The sequence below is a fragment of the Pleurodeles waltl genome, chromosome 12, assembly GCF_031143425.1.
Source record: "Pleurodeles waltl isolate 20211129_DDA chromosome 12, aPleWal1.hap1.20221129, whole genome shotgun sequence".
In the NCBI taxonomy this organism is placed as follows: domain Eukaryota; kingdom Metazoa; phylum Chordata; class Amphibia; order Caudata; family Salamandridae; genus Pleurodeles; species Pleurodeles waltl.
In genome coordinates, this window is record NC_090451.1 from 500,091,199 (window position 1) to 500,109,545 (window position 18,347).

At 45.2% G+C, this 18,347-nt stretch overlaps 1 protein-coding gene across 2 annotated transcripts in view; it reads right to left on the minus strand.

Annotated features, from left to right (window-relative positions):
* The window catches only part of LOC138267955 (uncharacterized), a 1,270,490-nt gene that overhangs the window by 89,138 nt on the left and 1,163,005 nt on the right, over window positions 1–18,347 (minus strand). For both annotated transcript variants that reach the window (XM_069217240.1, XM_069217239.1), the window contains exon 15: window positions 4,717–4,867. In XM_069217240.1, coding sequence (XP_069073341.1) covers window positions 4,717–4,867 — 151 coding nt within the window. The remainder of the gene's footprint in view (window positions 1–4,716; window positions 4,868–18,347) is intronic.

The following is an 18,347-nucleotide window of genomic DNA, read 5'->3' on the forward strand; positions in this document are numbered from 1 at the left end:
TATTTATAAGAGACAGAATGCCGTCTACATTGACTGGGTTATGTGGGTTATGTGTATTGAAGGTTCTATTCTAGAAAGTTTTTCTTTGTGATGTGATTTACTTTTAAGTGCTGTGTGGAGTAGCATTAAAGGGATAATGCATTCAAGGAATAATGCATAATGGGAGCCTCCAGTCTTGTAATGAAATTCTTTGGTTTTGTATTACCTACTGTCATGGTGATTCATAAAAAAAACTTTAAAAGGTTTTGTATGTCTGTGTCATTGGTGACAGACTTTAACACCAAACCTTTATCATTTTTTCTCCACCAAAAACATATGTCCAAAACAGGAGTTTGTTTTTGAAGAAGAAAAAAGCTAATGGCCCTGACACCATGGGAAGTTTCAAATTTTTACTGTTCCTCATTGTTGGAAAATTACTGTTGATGGCAGACACCAAAAAACCGCCATTCGTCTGCCCACTCTAAATATGGTGAATAATCGGATAGCGTACTCTCTTGGGCTGTCATATTAAGGTTTTCATCTACCGAGTAAATTTTACATTGTCAGTGGGAACCTGGCAGTCCACCTGAATCTAGATCAAGTGGACAGACCAAGAGCTTGGTGGACAGTGTACTACATCAACAATACGATGGAGTATCTCTTCAACCAAACTCTAAATCAGACCCTGAGGCGGTCATTCTGACCGCAGCGGTCAGCGGTCATTCTGACCGCGGCGGTCGGCGGTCATTCTGACCGCGGCGGTCGGCGGTCGCCGCCCGCCAAGCGGTTCCCGCCGAAAGACCGCTCCGCGGTCAAAAGACCGCGGCGGCCATTCCGGCTTTCCCGCTGGGCCGGTGGGCGACCGCCAGAAGACCGCCGGCCGGCCCAGCGGGAAAGCCCCTCCAACAATGAAGCCGGCTCGGAATGGAGCCGGCGGAGTTGCAGGGGTGCGACGGGTGCAGTGGCACCCGTCGCGATTTTCACTGTCTGCAAAGCAGACAGTGAAAATCTTTGTGGGGCCCCCAGGGGCCCGACAGCACCCGTTCCCGCCATCCTGGTTCTGGCGGTGGACACCGCCAGAAACAGGCTGGCGGGAAGGCGGTCGGAATCCCCATGGCGGTGCTGCAAGCAGCGCCGCCATGGCGGATTCCCTGGGCCAGCGGGAAACCGGCAGGAAACCGCCGGCTCCCCTTTTCTGACCGCGGTTTTACCGCCGCAGTCAGAATCGCCCAGGAATCACCGCCAGCCTGTTGCTGGTGCTTCCGCCGCCCTCCGCCATGGCGGTCATGGACCGCCAGGGTCAGAATGACCCCCTAAGTCTTTTGCTCGGTGGGGTAAAACAGCACTGAGGCAAGATCTGTTTGTGGCACTACCCACTTCTACTTCTGACTCAAGGCTGTAACATCACGCACGCACTTGTACACCAGACGTATTAGTGGACACATTCTAATGTTTTTTTCAGTGCCACTGAGACTCAGGCTGACTAACTGTCTGGATTTAGACCATCCCTGTCCATCCCTGCTGTCCATCCCTGCTCCGTCACAAAAGCCCCAATTGTGGTCTAGCCACTGACGCAATCTCCATGCTCCAGACAACATTCTACCAGAACAACGTGGGTGGGTGAGTCACAGTTTCCAGAAAAACAAACTACTGACCCAAGACAAAAAAAATCGCTGTTGTTTTCTTACCTCCACACACAAAATGATTGCATTTTGGTTCAATAGAATCAGAATGCCTTTAGCTTGAAACATGTGGCAACTGAGAATTGATAATTACTGTCTTGACTGATAGCTTTTTGTACGGGTTTGTGTCTTTGTGAAGAACTTTGCAACCAGCTGCCCTGCAAAGGATGTCTACTTTTATACACACGGGGCTTCTCTTGAAATAGCCTTTGCCAAAAAAAAAAGAACAAATCATCCGCTTTAAAGCATGTTTGGTCCTTAATAGTGATTAGAACAAATGGCATTTTTAATTTTGGTGGGGAATAAGGGCCTGATGAACAAAACTCTTTTGTGGTGGAAAACCCTGCAATTCACAAAATCATGGAGTTCGCAACTGCAAAAGAGCTCCTTACTGGTTGTGAGTAAGTTGCAGACACCTGCGATGGATGGTTTCTGATATGCAAAGATAAGCTGTCACACAGAGAATCATGTCAGACCACCTCAGAAAGAGAAAACAAATGTGCAGGGTATCAATCCCCCATTCTTGTGTTCCTAGTGAATCGCAGGGGGTAAAAACTAGTGAATTTCCTCAGTATAATATTCTTTTGGCAGGTATTTTCTTGACCCCATCCAAATGGACATGTTGTGACCCATTAGTACATAAATGATTTTGTAAATTGACAGGTAGGTCCAAAACCGTGGTGCACAAGTTTCACCCACTATTTGGGACCTGTCTGTACGTACATCAGGCCCATAGCACTTTAAGAACTGCATTAAAAAATAAGTCAAAAAACATCAACAGTAAAGTACCTTTTGCCCACTATATTGCTGATAACAATTTAGGTTATAAGAAAAAAGTTAATGGTTCTGGGGAATCCTCTCCACTCTCCAAAGAGTTTTATCCAGAAGAGTGAAAAGCATGATGGCAAATCACGTTTGACATACATTACTGGTCAAAATATTAGTTGTTATTTGCCAATGCTGTGCAAGTGTTGTCTCGCTCAAATAACATTCTTAAATAAGGACTAAAATATGAATTGAACAATTGTTGTTTCTATAACACAGTGACATTTAAAGGCCCTCATGCTCAGCTTTACCTCGCAAGACAGGCTGATCTGAAGAGTCAGGTTCTGGTTTTCCACTTATCTTTAGATACAAAAAATTATATTTTCTAGGTGTGACACTTTCAATCTAGTAATCTGCAGTTTATTAGAAAGCTCAGTCTGGACTAAAGTTTCTATCTGTATTTCCAGCATAATATTACTAATATCAGACTGCAGCTCTAATTTTATTTAGCTCTCTTGTGTACGAATGTCATGTGCAATACGTTTTTATCCAAGAACACCTCCCATGCTTGCATATTTAAGCCCATTCATGTAATGTCTCAAAGTACATAGCGACTGACTGGATGTGTCACACATGGCATGAGCCGCTCTGCAGCTATGCCAGTATCTTTCTACTAGAATGGTCCAATTCCTAAAGGTAAGTTTGCATGTGTAGATTTACTCATCTGTAGATCCACTTTTTATATTGGCCTTTTCCAAGTAGAGAACTATACTTAGGTATAGACCTAAGAGTCTTCACTGCTCAAATTCCTAAAACTGAATTTAGGAGGATAAAGTTACCACTAGAAACTTGCTTTTGGAGATCTCCGCCACCAGGACTGAGATCTTTCTAGAGGAAAATATAGGGAAAGTTAATTGCTATTTTTTTTGAAAGAATATTAATTTAATGTTAAAAAAAATGTAAAATAACTTTAAATAAATAATGCTAACTTAGGACTGCTTAAACAAAAATATACAAGAAATATACCACAATCTGCCTTCTAATTTTAACTTTGTATTAAATTGTAAAAATTAATTGAAAATATGAATTATTTTTTATATACTCTGTTTTGAAAAATACTTCAAAATTAAATGCATTTTTAATTTTACTTAATTTGAAAGAAACATGGTTAGAAGTTAAACAAGTAATATAATTTATTTTAAATTTATGTGCATTATTACTTTAAAAAATAAATACATTTTAGTATTAGTTATATATCCACATTTCATTCAACTTTGTGTATATATATATATATATACACAAACACACACATATATATTTACACACAATTATAATTAACTTAATTTACTTCACATTATCCTCTATTGGATGTTAGTGTTATAGTCTGCATTCATTCATTTTTATGAAAGAGTGTTGAAGTACTTAGTAGTTGGCCATATGTGGTGCTTGACTTAGTATAAGTCTGGGTAGGAGTGCATTTAAGTCTGTTTTGTAACTACTAGGACTGTAATACAATTATACGTATACTCTGTGAATGGCAATTGTCTTACTCTTCTGTGGCGTGTGTTTTGTACTATCATGTCCCTACCTATACCCCTTCTTAAATTTCCCTTAGCCCCACATTTTTGTAGCAATTACTCCCTTGAGATTTCCGTCTATGGGTTTGTGAATTGTATTTTGTAGTGCATGCATTAGTAGTACCGAAGTACCACTTTATGTACTCAAAAATACAATTTCTGAATCGGATAAGAAGAAAAACAAGGAACACTCCCACTTAAAGTTGAGGTGGCGCTTCACAGGATTTGTCATTCAAGATCACACAGCAAACAAGATGAAAACTAGGTGCTGCTCACACAAACGCTTTAGAATGGCATTAAGTAAAAAATGGTGCAAGGGGTCACGGAATCCTGAATTACTTAGCAAAAACGTTTGACTATACAGAGATTAAACGTGCAAACAAGAGCAGTGCTCCCATGATGCACAAAGTTAGGCTTGAACAGCTAATCTACTTTTGGTTTGTCAGGGCTCATGTGGGAAATTTGCTGATTTAAAGAATAAAATTACACATGTGGGAGCTCCATAGGTTACTTTGTTAATCATACAAAAATAAGTATACTTACCTTTGCTCTGTATTCTTTAGGTCAAATGAGACACGTGGAAAATATAGATGTTCACACTAACAAACAAAAAAATTAAATGGAATATAGTAGTGGAGAGGGATTCAAGGAGAAGAGAGAGGGTGGGTGGAGTAGGGCCTGTCCTGCCATTATGATTACCTAGTTCTCCATACCTTTATGTGTGAAACCGCTGCCTAGTATCTGCGTCAGCCTCTCTGGATGGTCTTGGCCTCCACAATAGTACAGTCGAGTACAGAGAGTGGGTTCTATGAGTGTGGAGACATGACTTTCAATGGACCTTTTCACATCAATGGAAAGAGATGCCTGCAAAATCCGAGAAAAAAAAAATTAGAATGATATGTTTAAAACTCTTAACACTTGTATTCCCCGTTTTATGGCTGTTCTAAAAACTAGAGGAACTAAGCTACTGTTCTATGCACACCGGATAACAATCAGTGATCTCTAAGAAGACAGCAAAAATTATAAGTATAGGCTATTCATAACTGAGAATTTGGTGTTATTGTGTGCTTTAATCATATGGCATTTATGAGGTAAACACATATTTAACAAAACGGAACCCAAACATGTAAATAATCCCTACATCTGGACAGGTATTTCTTAGTGTGTCCAAGTATCAATCAGGGTTGGCTCCTTCTCAATGGCGAAGGAGCATGCCCCCCCCCCCCAAGCTAAGAGCCAGCAGCTGAAAAATAAAACAATGTTTTGTGATAGTTTTCTTTTTCGGCTGCTGGCTCAGCCAGTAGGTGCAGTGAGGGGCAGGTCTGGTCAATGGGAGGACGGTGGATGGGGATTGGAGTCAGTAGACTAAGGAGGTCATTATAACCCTGGCGGTACAGGACCGCCAGGGCTGAAATGACAGAAGCACCGCCTACAGGCTGGCGGTGCTCCCCTGGTCATTACGACCTCGGCGGAAGCGCCGCAGTCGCACCGCCGGGGCCGGCGGTTCCCCCCACAATGGCCCCGGAGGTAGTAATCCATTTCCTGGCAGTTTGAACCGCCAGCCTTTTCCAGGCAGTTTGAACCGCCAGGAAAAGGCTGGCGGTACGGGGAGTCGCGGGCCCCTGGGGTCCCCTGCACTGCCCATGCCACTGGCATGGGCAGTGCAGGGACCCCCTGACGGGGCCCAATGCGGCTTTTCACTGTCTGCTCTGTCTCCATTTGGAGCCGCCTCCCATGTTGCGGCCCAGCGGGGATGTCATAATGGGCACCGCGGGAGTGTGACCGCATTGGCGGCCGCACGGCGGTTACAACTTGGCGGGCAGCGGTTCTTGATTGTTTCAATGATGGAGTAGATGTGAAAGTCCAATCAGATGCATGCATGGTTAGAGATCATAATCCGTTCTATAAATGAGGAAGCTGCTTGTCAGAGAACATGGTCCTTTACTAAAAGATTATCAATCCCAGAGAAGGAATTATTTTGGTGTGAGTAAAATGTATATTCACTACCCATAAGGTCATGCACCCCCCTTATGGCCAATAATTCAGTGTTTTACATAGGTTCAGAAGATGAGCATGTGATCTACTGGGGCTGAATTTTACCTGTGATAGGCAGTCATGAATGCCTTCTATTGGGTGATTAAAAACACCACCAATATTATGCTGTGATTTTGTGGGATATTGTGATGGCTTTATTGAGAGAAGACTACAAATGAGGGTTTTTGTTATTTGGAGCATATATATTCATAACATTAAAAATCTATTTCTCCTTTTTTAGATAGAATAAGAATCTATCTGCCTGTTTTTTAATGTTAGTGTGAAGTAACTGAAATGGTAAATTTGTTTAAATCAATGTTATTACTATATTATTCTTGTGATGTGCAGGTGAGCGAAAACAGTCACTCACCCACTGATATCTAAGTTTTAAGATAGCAGCAAAATTCAGTTTAATCTCTTCATAATAATATGATGTCACCATTTTCCTTTAGGACAGTAATCAGCTATATTTTTCCTTTTTGGCAGGATGGTTAAGAGCCTTATTGGTGGGGGAAAGTATTTTTAAAAGTTGTAAAACACTAGCACACATGCCTCCAATAGTGAAAGGCTAGTATGCTACGCTGTCTAAAGTGCCCCCTGAGAATGAAAAACATGGCCATGAAATGGACTAAGATTGTGAGTAGATGGCACCAACAGAATGATATGGATTGGTATGTAAGCCAATTATGACATATAAACATATCAGAAGTCCATAAACATGTGGTAATCTTAACCTGACAGCAAATGATAGGGGCAGGGATAAAGAGAGACACACAGGGGAAACTATAAAAAATGAATATGCTAAATGAAACATAAGCCCACCCCTTTAGAGCTCTATAGCTCAGTAACCCAACAATCTGATAGATACTTCTAACTGCAGATTCCTTACCTTTAGAATTCCCTGCCATCAGCTTGGAATCCAGAACTTTTGCAGAGCAATAACCTTGCATAGGCCATTGGGTGGTGTTGTTCGGATCTGCGTGGCATCGTTGGAGCTGCCTGTGGTGTCACGGTCGAATATAAAGGCACCACCCAGGTGCTTGTACGTCAGTTCTTTTCCTTCTGTGCCGGTTAAAGCGCAGATCCAGAATTGAGCTACCCTCTGTCTTTTTTGACAGGCCTTTTGTTGAGACTTTTTCATCTGTGCAAGATTACAACAAGGAAGACTTAGTTCGAGCCGTGCGGCACCTGCCACCGCGCCATGTTGGGGACGGACCCCAACCAGCTATGTCTCTAGTGTTTAGACCGAGACCTCGACTCGAAATCGTGATCCGCATGCCAGACCATGGCTCTGAAACCTTTGAGGGTGTGGTCTCTGAAGCTAATGGCAGCCCGGCAGTTGACGTCGGCGGGCGCGACTCCTAGGAGGTCATGGTCCTGGTCAAGGAAGAGGTCCAAGGGACTGCTCCAGGAGCCCCAAGTCCTCTTCATCCCACTGGAGGTCCTCCGGGCACTCGGGGAAGAGGCACAAGAAGAGCAAAAAGTCCAAGCGGACTTCAACTTCACCCCGTCTGTTGGTTGAGGAGTCGAGTCGGGAACGTCAGCGTTGCAGGCATGGTTCTGCTGAATTGTTGCCAGAGCTGACTTCAAGCCTACCCCTCTTTCTGGGAGCCCGAGTGACCCCCGCTCAGCTTAAAGAGTTTTACGAGGCCATGCGTCTCAAATTTGTGCCAGCTGGCTCCACCTGTGTGCCTTCGGGTCCCGTGTGGTCGACAGAGCCTCCATCTAGTTCCACGAAGGCAGCTTTGGAAATGGCACCAATGGGGTCTCTTGGATCCGATATCAGATCTGGAACAACACCAAGTCCACACAGTTGGCCTCCTCTGGCTTTGCTTCCGACTTCGACGCTCCTGGCACCACCAGCGCCCACCGCTGGCATGAGGCCCAGACTAATAACCAATGCTGGATCGATGCCGCACAACGCTGATTCCAGTGATGATTCCGCTAACAGGTGCTAGATCATTGCCTTGCCATTTCTACCATCAGCCAAGCACTGGTGAGGGGTCTCAGGACCCCCTGGTATCCCAGTTGGAGCCAATGGGCTGGTATGAGGAGTTAGGAGAGGCCAGTGGACTGGACACCTCTCCAGATACTTGCATGCTCTCACCTTCTATGGTGGTTACAGAGGAGGGAGCATCGTATGCAATTGTGGTGCGAATTGTGGTGCGTAGGGCAGCTGAGGTCTTGGACCTAGATCTGCCTATGATGCCAGTCAGGACAAAACCCCCGACGGAGGTGCTTCTGCCAGGGGTTTCCACATCAGAACTGATGTTACCCTTTAATGAAGGCCTTACAGATGTCCTGCTGGGGACGTGGTCCAAACCCAGCACAGGGGCTCGTGTAAATAGGACAATTGGCTGCCGCCATCGCACAGCTCTGGATGATCATAGTTTCCTCACACTACACCCCAACCCTGAGAGTTTGGTGGACCAAGCCTCCACCTCCCATGATGCATTCCCTTCTGCTCTCCTGGAAAGGGAATACAAGAGGCTGGACCAGTTAGGAAAGAAGATGTTCTCTTCCTCCATGCTGGCATTGGGGTCGGTAAACACCTCATGCCTATTGGGCCATTTTTCCCATACTTTATGGGATACAGTGGTGCAGGTGCTGCCTCATGTCCCAATAGACATGCAGGCCACTGTCTCACAAGCAGTTAGAGATGAGAGAGATGCTGCCAAGTATACCATTAGGTGTGGTTTGGACATGACTGACTCGCTGGTAGAGTGATTTCGTTGACGGTGGCCCTACAACGCCATGCCTGGCTTTGTACATCTGGCTTTTCAGGGGATGTCCAGGCAAACCTCGCGGACATGTCCTTCGATGGGTCCCACCTATTTGGCAAAAAGGCAGACTCTGTGCTGGAGAGCTTCAAGAACTCCCAGGCAACGGTTAAGTCCTTGAGCCTTTCGGCGACCCCTGGCTAACAGTCTGTTCTATCACCTCTTTTGAGGCTTCATAAGGGGTGGGGTACTACGCCACCCATAGACCAGCCACCGTCCCCCGCGAGACCAACATCATGTGCAGGGACTCAGACGTGGTACCTTCACACCCAGAGGGTTGGGTCAGAAGTCATCCACCACCCAGCCCCCCCCCATCTCCATTGCATTCAAGCCCTCCTACTGAGATTCTGCAAGACCATATGCGTCCAGTTGCAATGGGTCTTGCAGATCGTACAGAAGGGCTATTCCCTCCCCTTTCAGTCTTTTCTTCCCCCAATGCCTGCATCAAAAGAACGGCTGATGGAAGATCACTTAGTTTGCTTTGCGAGGAAGTTACGGCTATCTTGGCAAACGAGCCATAGAAAGGGTCTGATATCAGAAGTAGGCAGTGGTTGTTATTTCCGCTACTTTCTAATACCCAAAAAGAACAAAGGCCTTCGCCCTATTCTGGGTTTGCAGGAGGTCAACCTCTTCCTCAAAAAGGAGAAATTCAAAATGCTCAGTCTGCCTCAGGTCTCGTTTGTTCTAGACCAAGGAGACTGGATGGTAGCATTGGACTTGCAGGATGCATATTCCCATATCTTCATCCTGCCTGCCCACAGGTGTTACTTGCAGTTCAAGGTGGGCCACAAGCACTTTCAGTTGACCGTGCTCCTCTTCGGCCTTACAGGCACCCCTCAGGTGTTCACCAAAGTGATGGCGTTGGTTGCAGCTCATCTGCGCAGGTTAGGGGTTTCAGTCTTCCCCTACCTCAACCACTGGCTGATGAAGGCTTCTTTGCCCCAGAGTGTCGTCACCCACCTTAAGACTATGGCGAACCTCCTGTATTCGTTGGGGTTCAATATAAACATGTCAAAATCAAACCAGAATCCCTTTTGGATGCTCCCTTTCATTGGAGCTGTTCTGGACACAGTGTAGTTTTGGACCTAGCCTCCTTAGCCAGTGAGTCCAGGATATTCAGGTTATGATTACAACATTTTGACCACTCTCCTGGGTTTCGATGAGACAGGCTCTGAGGCTGCTGGGCCTCATGGCCTCCTGCATCCTGTTAGTAAAACATGTCAGATGGCATATGAGGGCCCTGCAATGGGACCAGAAGTTCCAGTGGGCACAGCATCAGAGGAATCTCACCGACATGGTTCAGATCTCTGAGGGAACTACAGAAGAGGCTGCAGTGGTGGTTAGTGAACCGCAACTGGCTCAGAGGCAGACTCCTCTCCCTTCCCCAACCAGAGTTTATAGTAGTGACAGATGTGTCACTTCTGGGATGGGGCGGCCATCTGGGAGAGGTGGAGATCATAGGCCTCTGGTCTCCGGCAGAGTCCGGCATCCATATCAGCTTATTGGAGCTCCAGGTATTCCTACTAGCATTGAAGGCATTTCTTCCTGTTGTCAAAGGGAAGACAGTGCAGGTGTTCATGGACAACACCGCTGCAATGTGGTACTGCAACAAGCACGGCTGTGTGGGGTCGTGGACCCTTTGTCAAGACGCCTAGCGTCTCTGGACATGGCTGTTCAACACCTGGCAGGTTCTCTAAACGACGGGGTAGATGAACTCAGCCATCGATGCCTAGCGGATCACAAGTGGTGTCTCCATCCGAAGGTGGCACAAGGACACTTTCAGCAGTGGGGAGAGTCTTGGTTAGATCTGTTTGCCTCCGCAGAGGATGTGCAACGTCAGCAGACCTCTTGTAAGCCTTTCCACCCATACCACATCTGCCCAGAGTTCTCAAGAAGATCAAGAACGACCGGGCCCAAGTAATCCTCGTGGCTCCGGACTGGGCACGGAGAGTCTGGTATCCCGAGCTTCTGAAAATGACTATCAATCCTCAGATCAGGATTTTCTGAAGCAGCAGCAGGGGAAGGTTCTCCACCCGAACCTGTCAACTCTGCTCCTTCATGGGTGGAGATCGAGCGGCAGCAGTTGATAGCCTCCAACCTTGCTCTCAAAGTCTGTTAAGGTTTTTTGGCAGCCAAGCGCCCCTCCACTAAGACAGTATACGCCTGCCGTTGGAAATGTTTAGTATATTATTGTTGTTAGAAATGGGGTCTTTGGTTGGCAGTCAGGTCACCCCCTCACAATCCAAATTATCCTGTGCCCACCCTCTGGTAGCTTGGCACTGAGCAGTAAGGCTTAACTTAGAAGGCAATGTGTAAAGTGTTTGTGCAATAAACCATACAATACCACAGTATAACACTACAAAAATATACCACACAGTGTTTAGAAAAATATATAATATTTATCTGGATAAATGCAGGTCAAAACGATTAAAGATTAAATAAGCAAATGTAGGGATAACAATTAAAAGTGATATCAAGTATTACTGTAAAAGCAATAAAAAGTGTCTTAAGTTCTCCTAGAAACAACAAGTGTCTCTTGCAGGGCAAAGTACCTGGTTTGCGTTGAAAAATCCTCGCAAGGGACTGCAGAGGAGGAGATGCGTGGAAAACGGTGAGTATGCGCCGGTTTCGCCCCTTTGCACACAGACTTGCGTTGTTATTTTCCATGCGGGGAAGGCGTTGCGTCGATTTCTGGCACGCGGACTTGGATCCTCTTCGGGTTGCGGGGTTTTCAGATGCCCTGGGGACGATGCGTGGGATCCTGGGCTTGCGGAGCGAAGTCACAGGGGCTGCATTGATTCCGGTCAGCGATGCGTGGAATTTTCTTCCACACGGCAGGCGCAGCGTCGATTCCTCTCAGGAAGTCAGGCGGTGTCATTCTGAGTCGGCTTGTGTCGATTCAGTAGGGCTGTGCGTTGAAGTTCCGGTCATGTCGCTCATGTCGCTGGCGCTGCGTCGATCTTCTGTCACAAAGTCAGGCTGCGTTGTTCCGGACTCAGCGTACGGTGAATTTTTCACCGCGAGCAGGCTATGTGTTGTTCTTGGCAGGGGGTGCGTCGAATTTTCACAGCACGGGTATTCCAGCTGCAGGGGAGAAGTCTTTTTGGTCCTGAAACTTCAGGGAAGAGGAGGCAAGCTCTATGCAAGCCCTTGGAGAGCACTTCTGCAGGAAAGCCAGAGAGCAGCAAGACAGCAGGGCAACAGCAAGGCAGCAGTCCTCTTCAGAAAGCAGTCAGGTGAGTCCTTTAGGCACCCAAGCAGTTCTTCTTGTCAGGGTACAGGTTCTGGTTCAGGTTTCTTCTCCAGGAAGTGTCTGAGGTGGTAGGGCAGAGGCCCTGTTTTTATACCCAAATGTGCCTTTGAAGTGGGGGAGACTTCAAAGAGTGCCTTAGAAGTGCATCATGTCCTCTTTCATTTCAATCCTGTCTGCCAGGGTCCCAGTAGGGGGTGTGGCAGTCCTTTGTGTGAGAGCAGGCCCTCCACCCTCCCAACCCAGGAAGACCCATTCAAAATGCAGATGTATGCAAGTGAGGCTGAGTATCCTGTGTTTGGGGTGTGTCTGAGTGAATGCACAAGGAGCTGTCAACTAAACCCAGCCAGACGTGGATTGTAAGGCACAGAAAGATTTAAGTGCAAAGAAAGGCTCACTTTCCAAAAGTTGCATTTCTAAAATAGCAATATTAAATCCAACTTCACCAGTCAGCAGGAGTTTGTATTACCATTCTCGCCATATTAAATATGACCTTCCTACTCCTTTCAGATCAGCAGCTACCACTGAAACAATGGATGAGGGCAGCCCTATGAAGGGAGCAGGCCTCAGAATTTAAGAGTTTTACACTACCAGGACATGTAAACTACACAGGTACATGTCCTGCCTTTTACCTACACAGCACCCTGACCTAGGGCTTTCCTAGGGCACACCTTAGGGGTGACTTATGTGTAGAAAAAGGGGAGTTTTAGGCTTGGCAAGTACTTTTAAATAAAAATATAAGTACACTGTTCCGAGCAAAGCAATAACACCAGGAGACCTGTGATCTCAGGAGCTAGAACCTTCAAGCATCGCATTGGATGGCTAGCATCATCATTGGGAATTGCTCCTCACCAGGCTGGCACTGCAATGCCTAGTGGGCACCCCAGTGAGGGGGGGGGGCTCTCAGCCAAAATAACGTGATGCTCAAAGTCACCATCAACAAAGTGCTAAAAAAGATTAAAATTGGTTATTCATCCATTCAACACCATCATTTAATCAGACTAAGATAACATGGATGAAGACCAAGATTAAAAATAAAAATTGAAAGAAAAATGAGGATAATGCTCAAAGTCTTTCTAGGGTGAATAATCTAATCGAGGATCCTTGAAACTAAAAGGTTTTCCGGGTCGCGCGCTTTTGAAGCTAGGTTCAACAAGCTGAACCAGGGACGATTTTCGTCCCCTTGAGTCTCTGAAATGCACCACCCATTGGAGCCTGATCTCGACTAGGGATCGGTTACCTGTGTTAACCAGTTAACTTTAATCGAAGTTAACGGATATATTATTGTATCCATGTCTGTGATACTCACTTCCACTAATGAATTGTATAGGTCCTGATGATGCGTCAATGGATCCGGCTGGACCAATAGACGCGAAACATGTCGACCAGTGAAATTGAGGTCCTTTTAGTTTCAAGGATCCTCGATTAGATTATTCACTCTAGAAAGACTTTGAGCATTATCCTCATTTTTCTTTCAATTTTTATTTTTAATCTTGGTCTTCATCCATGTTATCTTAGTCTGATTAAATGATGGTGTTGAATGGATGAATAACCAATTTTAATCTTTTTTTAGCACTTTGTTGATGGTGACTTTGAGCATCACGTTATTTTGGCTGAGAGCCCCCCCTCACTGGGGTGCCCACTAGGCATTGCAGTGCCAGCCTGGTGAGGAGCAATTCCCAATGATGATGCTAGCCATCCAATGCGATGCTTGAGGGTTCTAGCTCCTGAGATCACAGGTTTCCTGGTGTTATTGCTTTGCTCGGAACAGTGTACTTATATTTTTATTACTACTGTCGGGAGGTTGTACACTGGACCTGAATACTCCCGGTCCCTCTTCTTTTTGTTTTGTGCCTTAAGTACTTTTAAATGCCAAGTCAGGCAAGGTTAAGGGGCTACTTAAGTGGGTGTCACAATCAGTGCTGCAGGCCCACTAGTAGCTTTTAATCTACAGGCCCTGGACACATATAGTGCACTCTACTAGGGACATATAAGTAAACTAAATCACCCAATTGGGTGTGATCCAATGTTACCATGTTTAAAGAGAGAGAGCATATGCACTTTAGCACTGGTTAGCAGTGGTAAAGTGTGCAGAGTCTAAAATCCAGCAAAAACAGTATCTCAAAAGTGGAGGGAGACAGGCAAAAAGTTAGGGGTGACCACTCTAAGGCTGCCAGATCTAACAATTGTACAGAAAGATCTATTGATTATCTTACTGCTTCACTCTCTGAGAGTCTTCTCTTCTCCCTTGCCTGGCACTCTCAAAGGCTATCTTTCCGCATAATAGGCATTCCTTCGGCTGCCTGATCAGCCTTCATTATTCAAATCATCTATTGTACATAGTTTTCTCAAAGAGGTTGTACATATGTTTCCCCCTGCACCCTTTGTTATGCCTCAGTGGAACTTGAAAATGGTCCTCACATTTCTTATGTATGCTCCCTTTGAGCCACTGCACAACTGTCCCCTTCGGCTGCTCACCATCAAAACAGCCTTCTTAGTGGCGATAACATCTTCCAGGAGAGTGAGTGAGATGCAGGCTCTTTCATCTAAGCCGCCATATCCCACCATGTTCACAGACAAGGTGGTACTTAGAACTCATGCCTCTTTCCTCCCAAAGGTGGTGACCACATTTCACCTGGGTCAGAACATCACCCTGCTCACTTTCTTTGCTCCACCACTTCGTTTAAAAGAAGAAGAGTGACTCCACCGGCTGGACCCAAAAAGAGTGTTCTCGTTTTACCTTGACTGCACAAAAGAGTTCTGGTCGATTACCAACTCTTTGTGTGATAGGTGGGAGCAAAGAAAGGTCAGGCAGTGCAGAAACAAACCATTTCGTTCTGGGTCATGTTCTGTATTAAGAACTGCTAGGCAGTGGTCAAGAAGCAGCCTCCTGAGGGCTTGAGAGCTCATTTCACCAGGGGCAAGGCTGCTCCACTGCGCTAGCACAAGGTGTTCCAGTCCTGGATATCTATTAGGAAGCAATGTGTGGGCAACCTTGCAAACATTCGCAAGACATTACTGCCTGGACAATCAGGTCCGCAGAGATGGGCTCTTTGCCTGCTCAGTCCTACAGGACTTCCTAGTGTAAGGAGATCTGTCTGCAGCAACCACCAAGAGGTTATGGCTTGGGTATCTGTTCTAACAGTAAGGAATCTGCAGCTAGAAATCTCTATCAGATGAACATGTTACTTACCTTCGGTAATGCATTATCTGGTAGAGACTCTAGCTGCAGATTCTCTACACCCATCCCTGCCTCCCCGCTCTGCGGACACGTCTACTAGGGTTAAAGATTGTCCCTTTCAGGGCCCTAGTTTTTTCACAGACAAACTCTGATCACTTATTTCAAAACTACGGTAAAAAAGAAACAAGAGGCCATATGTACAAAAACCTTTTTCGAGGTTGCAAACACCCTGATTTGCAGAAACGGGCCGTCTGAGACTGAAAAAGAGGTTTTTAAAATGTACTAAAGCTGAATTGCGATTCAATAACGTGTTACTGAATCACAATTTGAGTTTGATAATTGGTATTTGGAAGGGAAGTGTTTAGGGCATCCCTTCCTAATACGGATTTGAGGTGGTATGTAGGAATGTTTTGTGACCAAATTACAGTCACAAAACATTCACTTTTTTACCAACACCTCAAGAGAGGTGATAAACATTTGGAAATGGGAAGAGGTCCCCACGGGACCCGTTCCCCTTTGTGAATGTTGAAATACATATTTTTTAAGGATCACTTTCAAAAAATGAAACTGAAACGTTTCATTTGATTTTTTTAAACACATCCTGTTTTCCTTTAGGGAAAACGGGCTGCATTACAAAAAAATTATGTTATGTTATGTTACTTTAATTTGATTTCGTGCTCAAATAATCCTGGGAGGGGAATCTGTGAGCAGGGCAGGTTGCAGGGAAAGGGGAAACTACTGAATTAAAATAGTACTGTCTTAAGCAACTTTCTAAATTTAAAATGATCAGTGCACATTGAAATGTGAAGAGGCAGTTCATTCCAAATAGATGGGGCGCCAAGTATGAAAAAGACCTTCCACTAGCTCGGAACCTTCTGACACATGGGACAGTGAGGAGAGCTTTATCCCTGGATCTTAGAAGTCTAACTGGACTAATTCCTTTCTGGACAGGCAGCCAATGTAAACAATGCAAAAGAAGAGAGGAGGCAGATACAGAGGAAAGATTGAAAATGAGAAGGGCCGCCGTATTTTGAATAACCTGTAGTTTTAATATTAATGTCTCATTTGCAGAGGCTAGGAGGGCATTGCTGTAGTCCAATCTGCTTATAATAAGTGCCTGAACCAGAGTTTTCCTCTCTGAAGGAGTGAGGAAAGACTTTCTTCAACAAGCGCATCATGTGGAAGCAGGTAAGCAGGTGCCAATGGTGAGCAGAACCTGCTCTTTCAAGGTGATCGATTGGTTCAGTCGGACACCCAAGTACTTGACTACCTCTTTGGGTGTCGGAGCCACTCCTTGCTCTTAAGGCCACCAGTCAGAGGCCTAGAGCTGTTGGGCCTTACTGAATAGCATAATCTCTGTTTTTCCTATATTCAGCTGGAGGCAATTCTCCATCATCCTGGCAGCAATTCATTTCATCCCTGTTGAGGAGCATTCCTTTGCTTTGACAAGGTCTTTGTCAAAGGAGATGACCAACTGCGTGTTGTCAGCATAGGTTAGTACTTCGAATCCAAAGGATTGGTCAGTCTTGGCAAGGGGGTAATGTATATATCAAAACATGTATGGCTGAGGCATGAAACCTGGGGCACCCCTTTGTCTAAGATCATGGTACGCGATTTATAAGAGCCCAGGGAGATGGTTTGAGCTGGTTGTTAAAAATCACCAAACCACTGCAGAGTGTTCCATGGATACCAATTTCATACATCCTTTGAAGCGGCCTGGGATGAGACACAGTATCAAGCGCCACAGACACGTTGAACAGCACAAGCATGGATGGTATATTAGCATCACAAGCATGTTTCATATGGTTTGTGACAACTACCAAGGCAGTCTCTGTGCTATGTGAGGATCTGAACCCAGATTGTGGGAGGTCCATGTTTTTATTCAACTCTAAGAACTCTGTGAGTTGTTTATTTATTTGGCCTTCTAGCAACTTGACTAAAAGAGGAAGCAGCGAAATGGGTCGATAATTAGTGAGATTGGTAGGTGCCATTTTGGCCATTTGTATCGGCATGACCTGAGCCGCTTTCCAGACTAAGGGCATTTTCCTAGAGTTGATTGATAAGGTGACTAGGGAAAATATACAAGTGCAAGCTGTTTAGAAAGGACAGCTGAAATCCAAGAAGGGCATATGTCCAACAGAGAGCCCCATTTGGCAGTTGCAAGTGTTCTCTGAATTAGCTCAGGCAAGAGAGCATTAAACTTACCTAGGCTGGTGGCACAGTTGGTGGGGGGAGAACTGGAGTTTAGCTCCTCCTGTTCCTGCTTAAGTGGGATAGGGAAGCTCTGATAGATCGCTTTAATTTTGTCCTCAAAAAAAAAAATTGCCTAGTGCTTGTGACGCATGTGCTTCTTGGGAGCAAGCATGAGGATTTATAAAAGCGTTGAGCACTTTGAATAGCTCTTTAGACAAGTTACCTGCCTGCCCAATTTGGTTGGTAATATGAATCTTCCGGGCTTTTTTGATGTTGCAGTGGTAAATCGTAAGGGATGCTCTATAGGCCTCCTTGTCATGCAAGGTATTGGTCAGACACCAAACTGTCTCCAATTGTTTTCAAGAGGCTTTCTCAGTGCACAGTTCTGTTGTACACTAGGGCGCATAGGATCTATGTTCATATTTTTCACAAGATTTTAGAAGGGCTACTTTTTCAAATGCCGAGTTTAGAGCACTTTGATAATCTGATAACGCTTGATCTCTTTCGAGGTAAAAGTAAAATGGAACTGCTAGGAAATTAGTCAGGAGTAACTTTCTGCCAGTGTCTTGACATGCTTTTATTAGCTGCTGTCGTCTTTTCAATGTCATTTACTTTGGGAATCTGGAAACAGATCAAAAAGTGATCCATCCAGTGTAGAGGTTGGAGGGCTCCCAGGTCAAAGATAAGGAGTTCGTAAAAATTCAATCCAGCGTGTGTCCTTCTACATGAGTTGGACCGATAACTTTCTGGTGCAAGCTGAGCGTTGCTAAATCTGAAATAAGCTGTGCTACATCATCACTTAAAGAATCTTCACCATGATAGTTAAAATGTCCCAACAGAAGAAACTGTTGAAATGCCAGGACATGTGTTGCCTTATGTTCCCTTAGGTGCTGACTAAACTCTTTC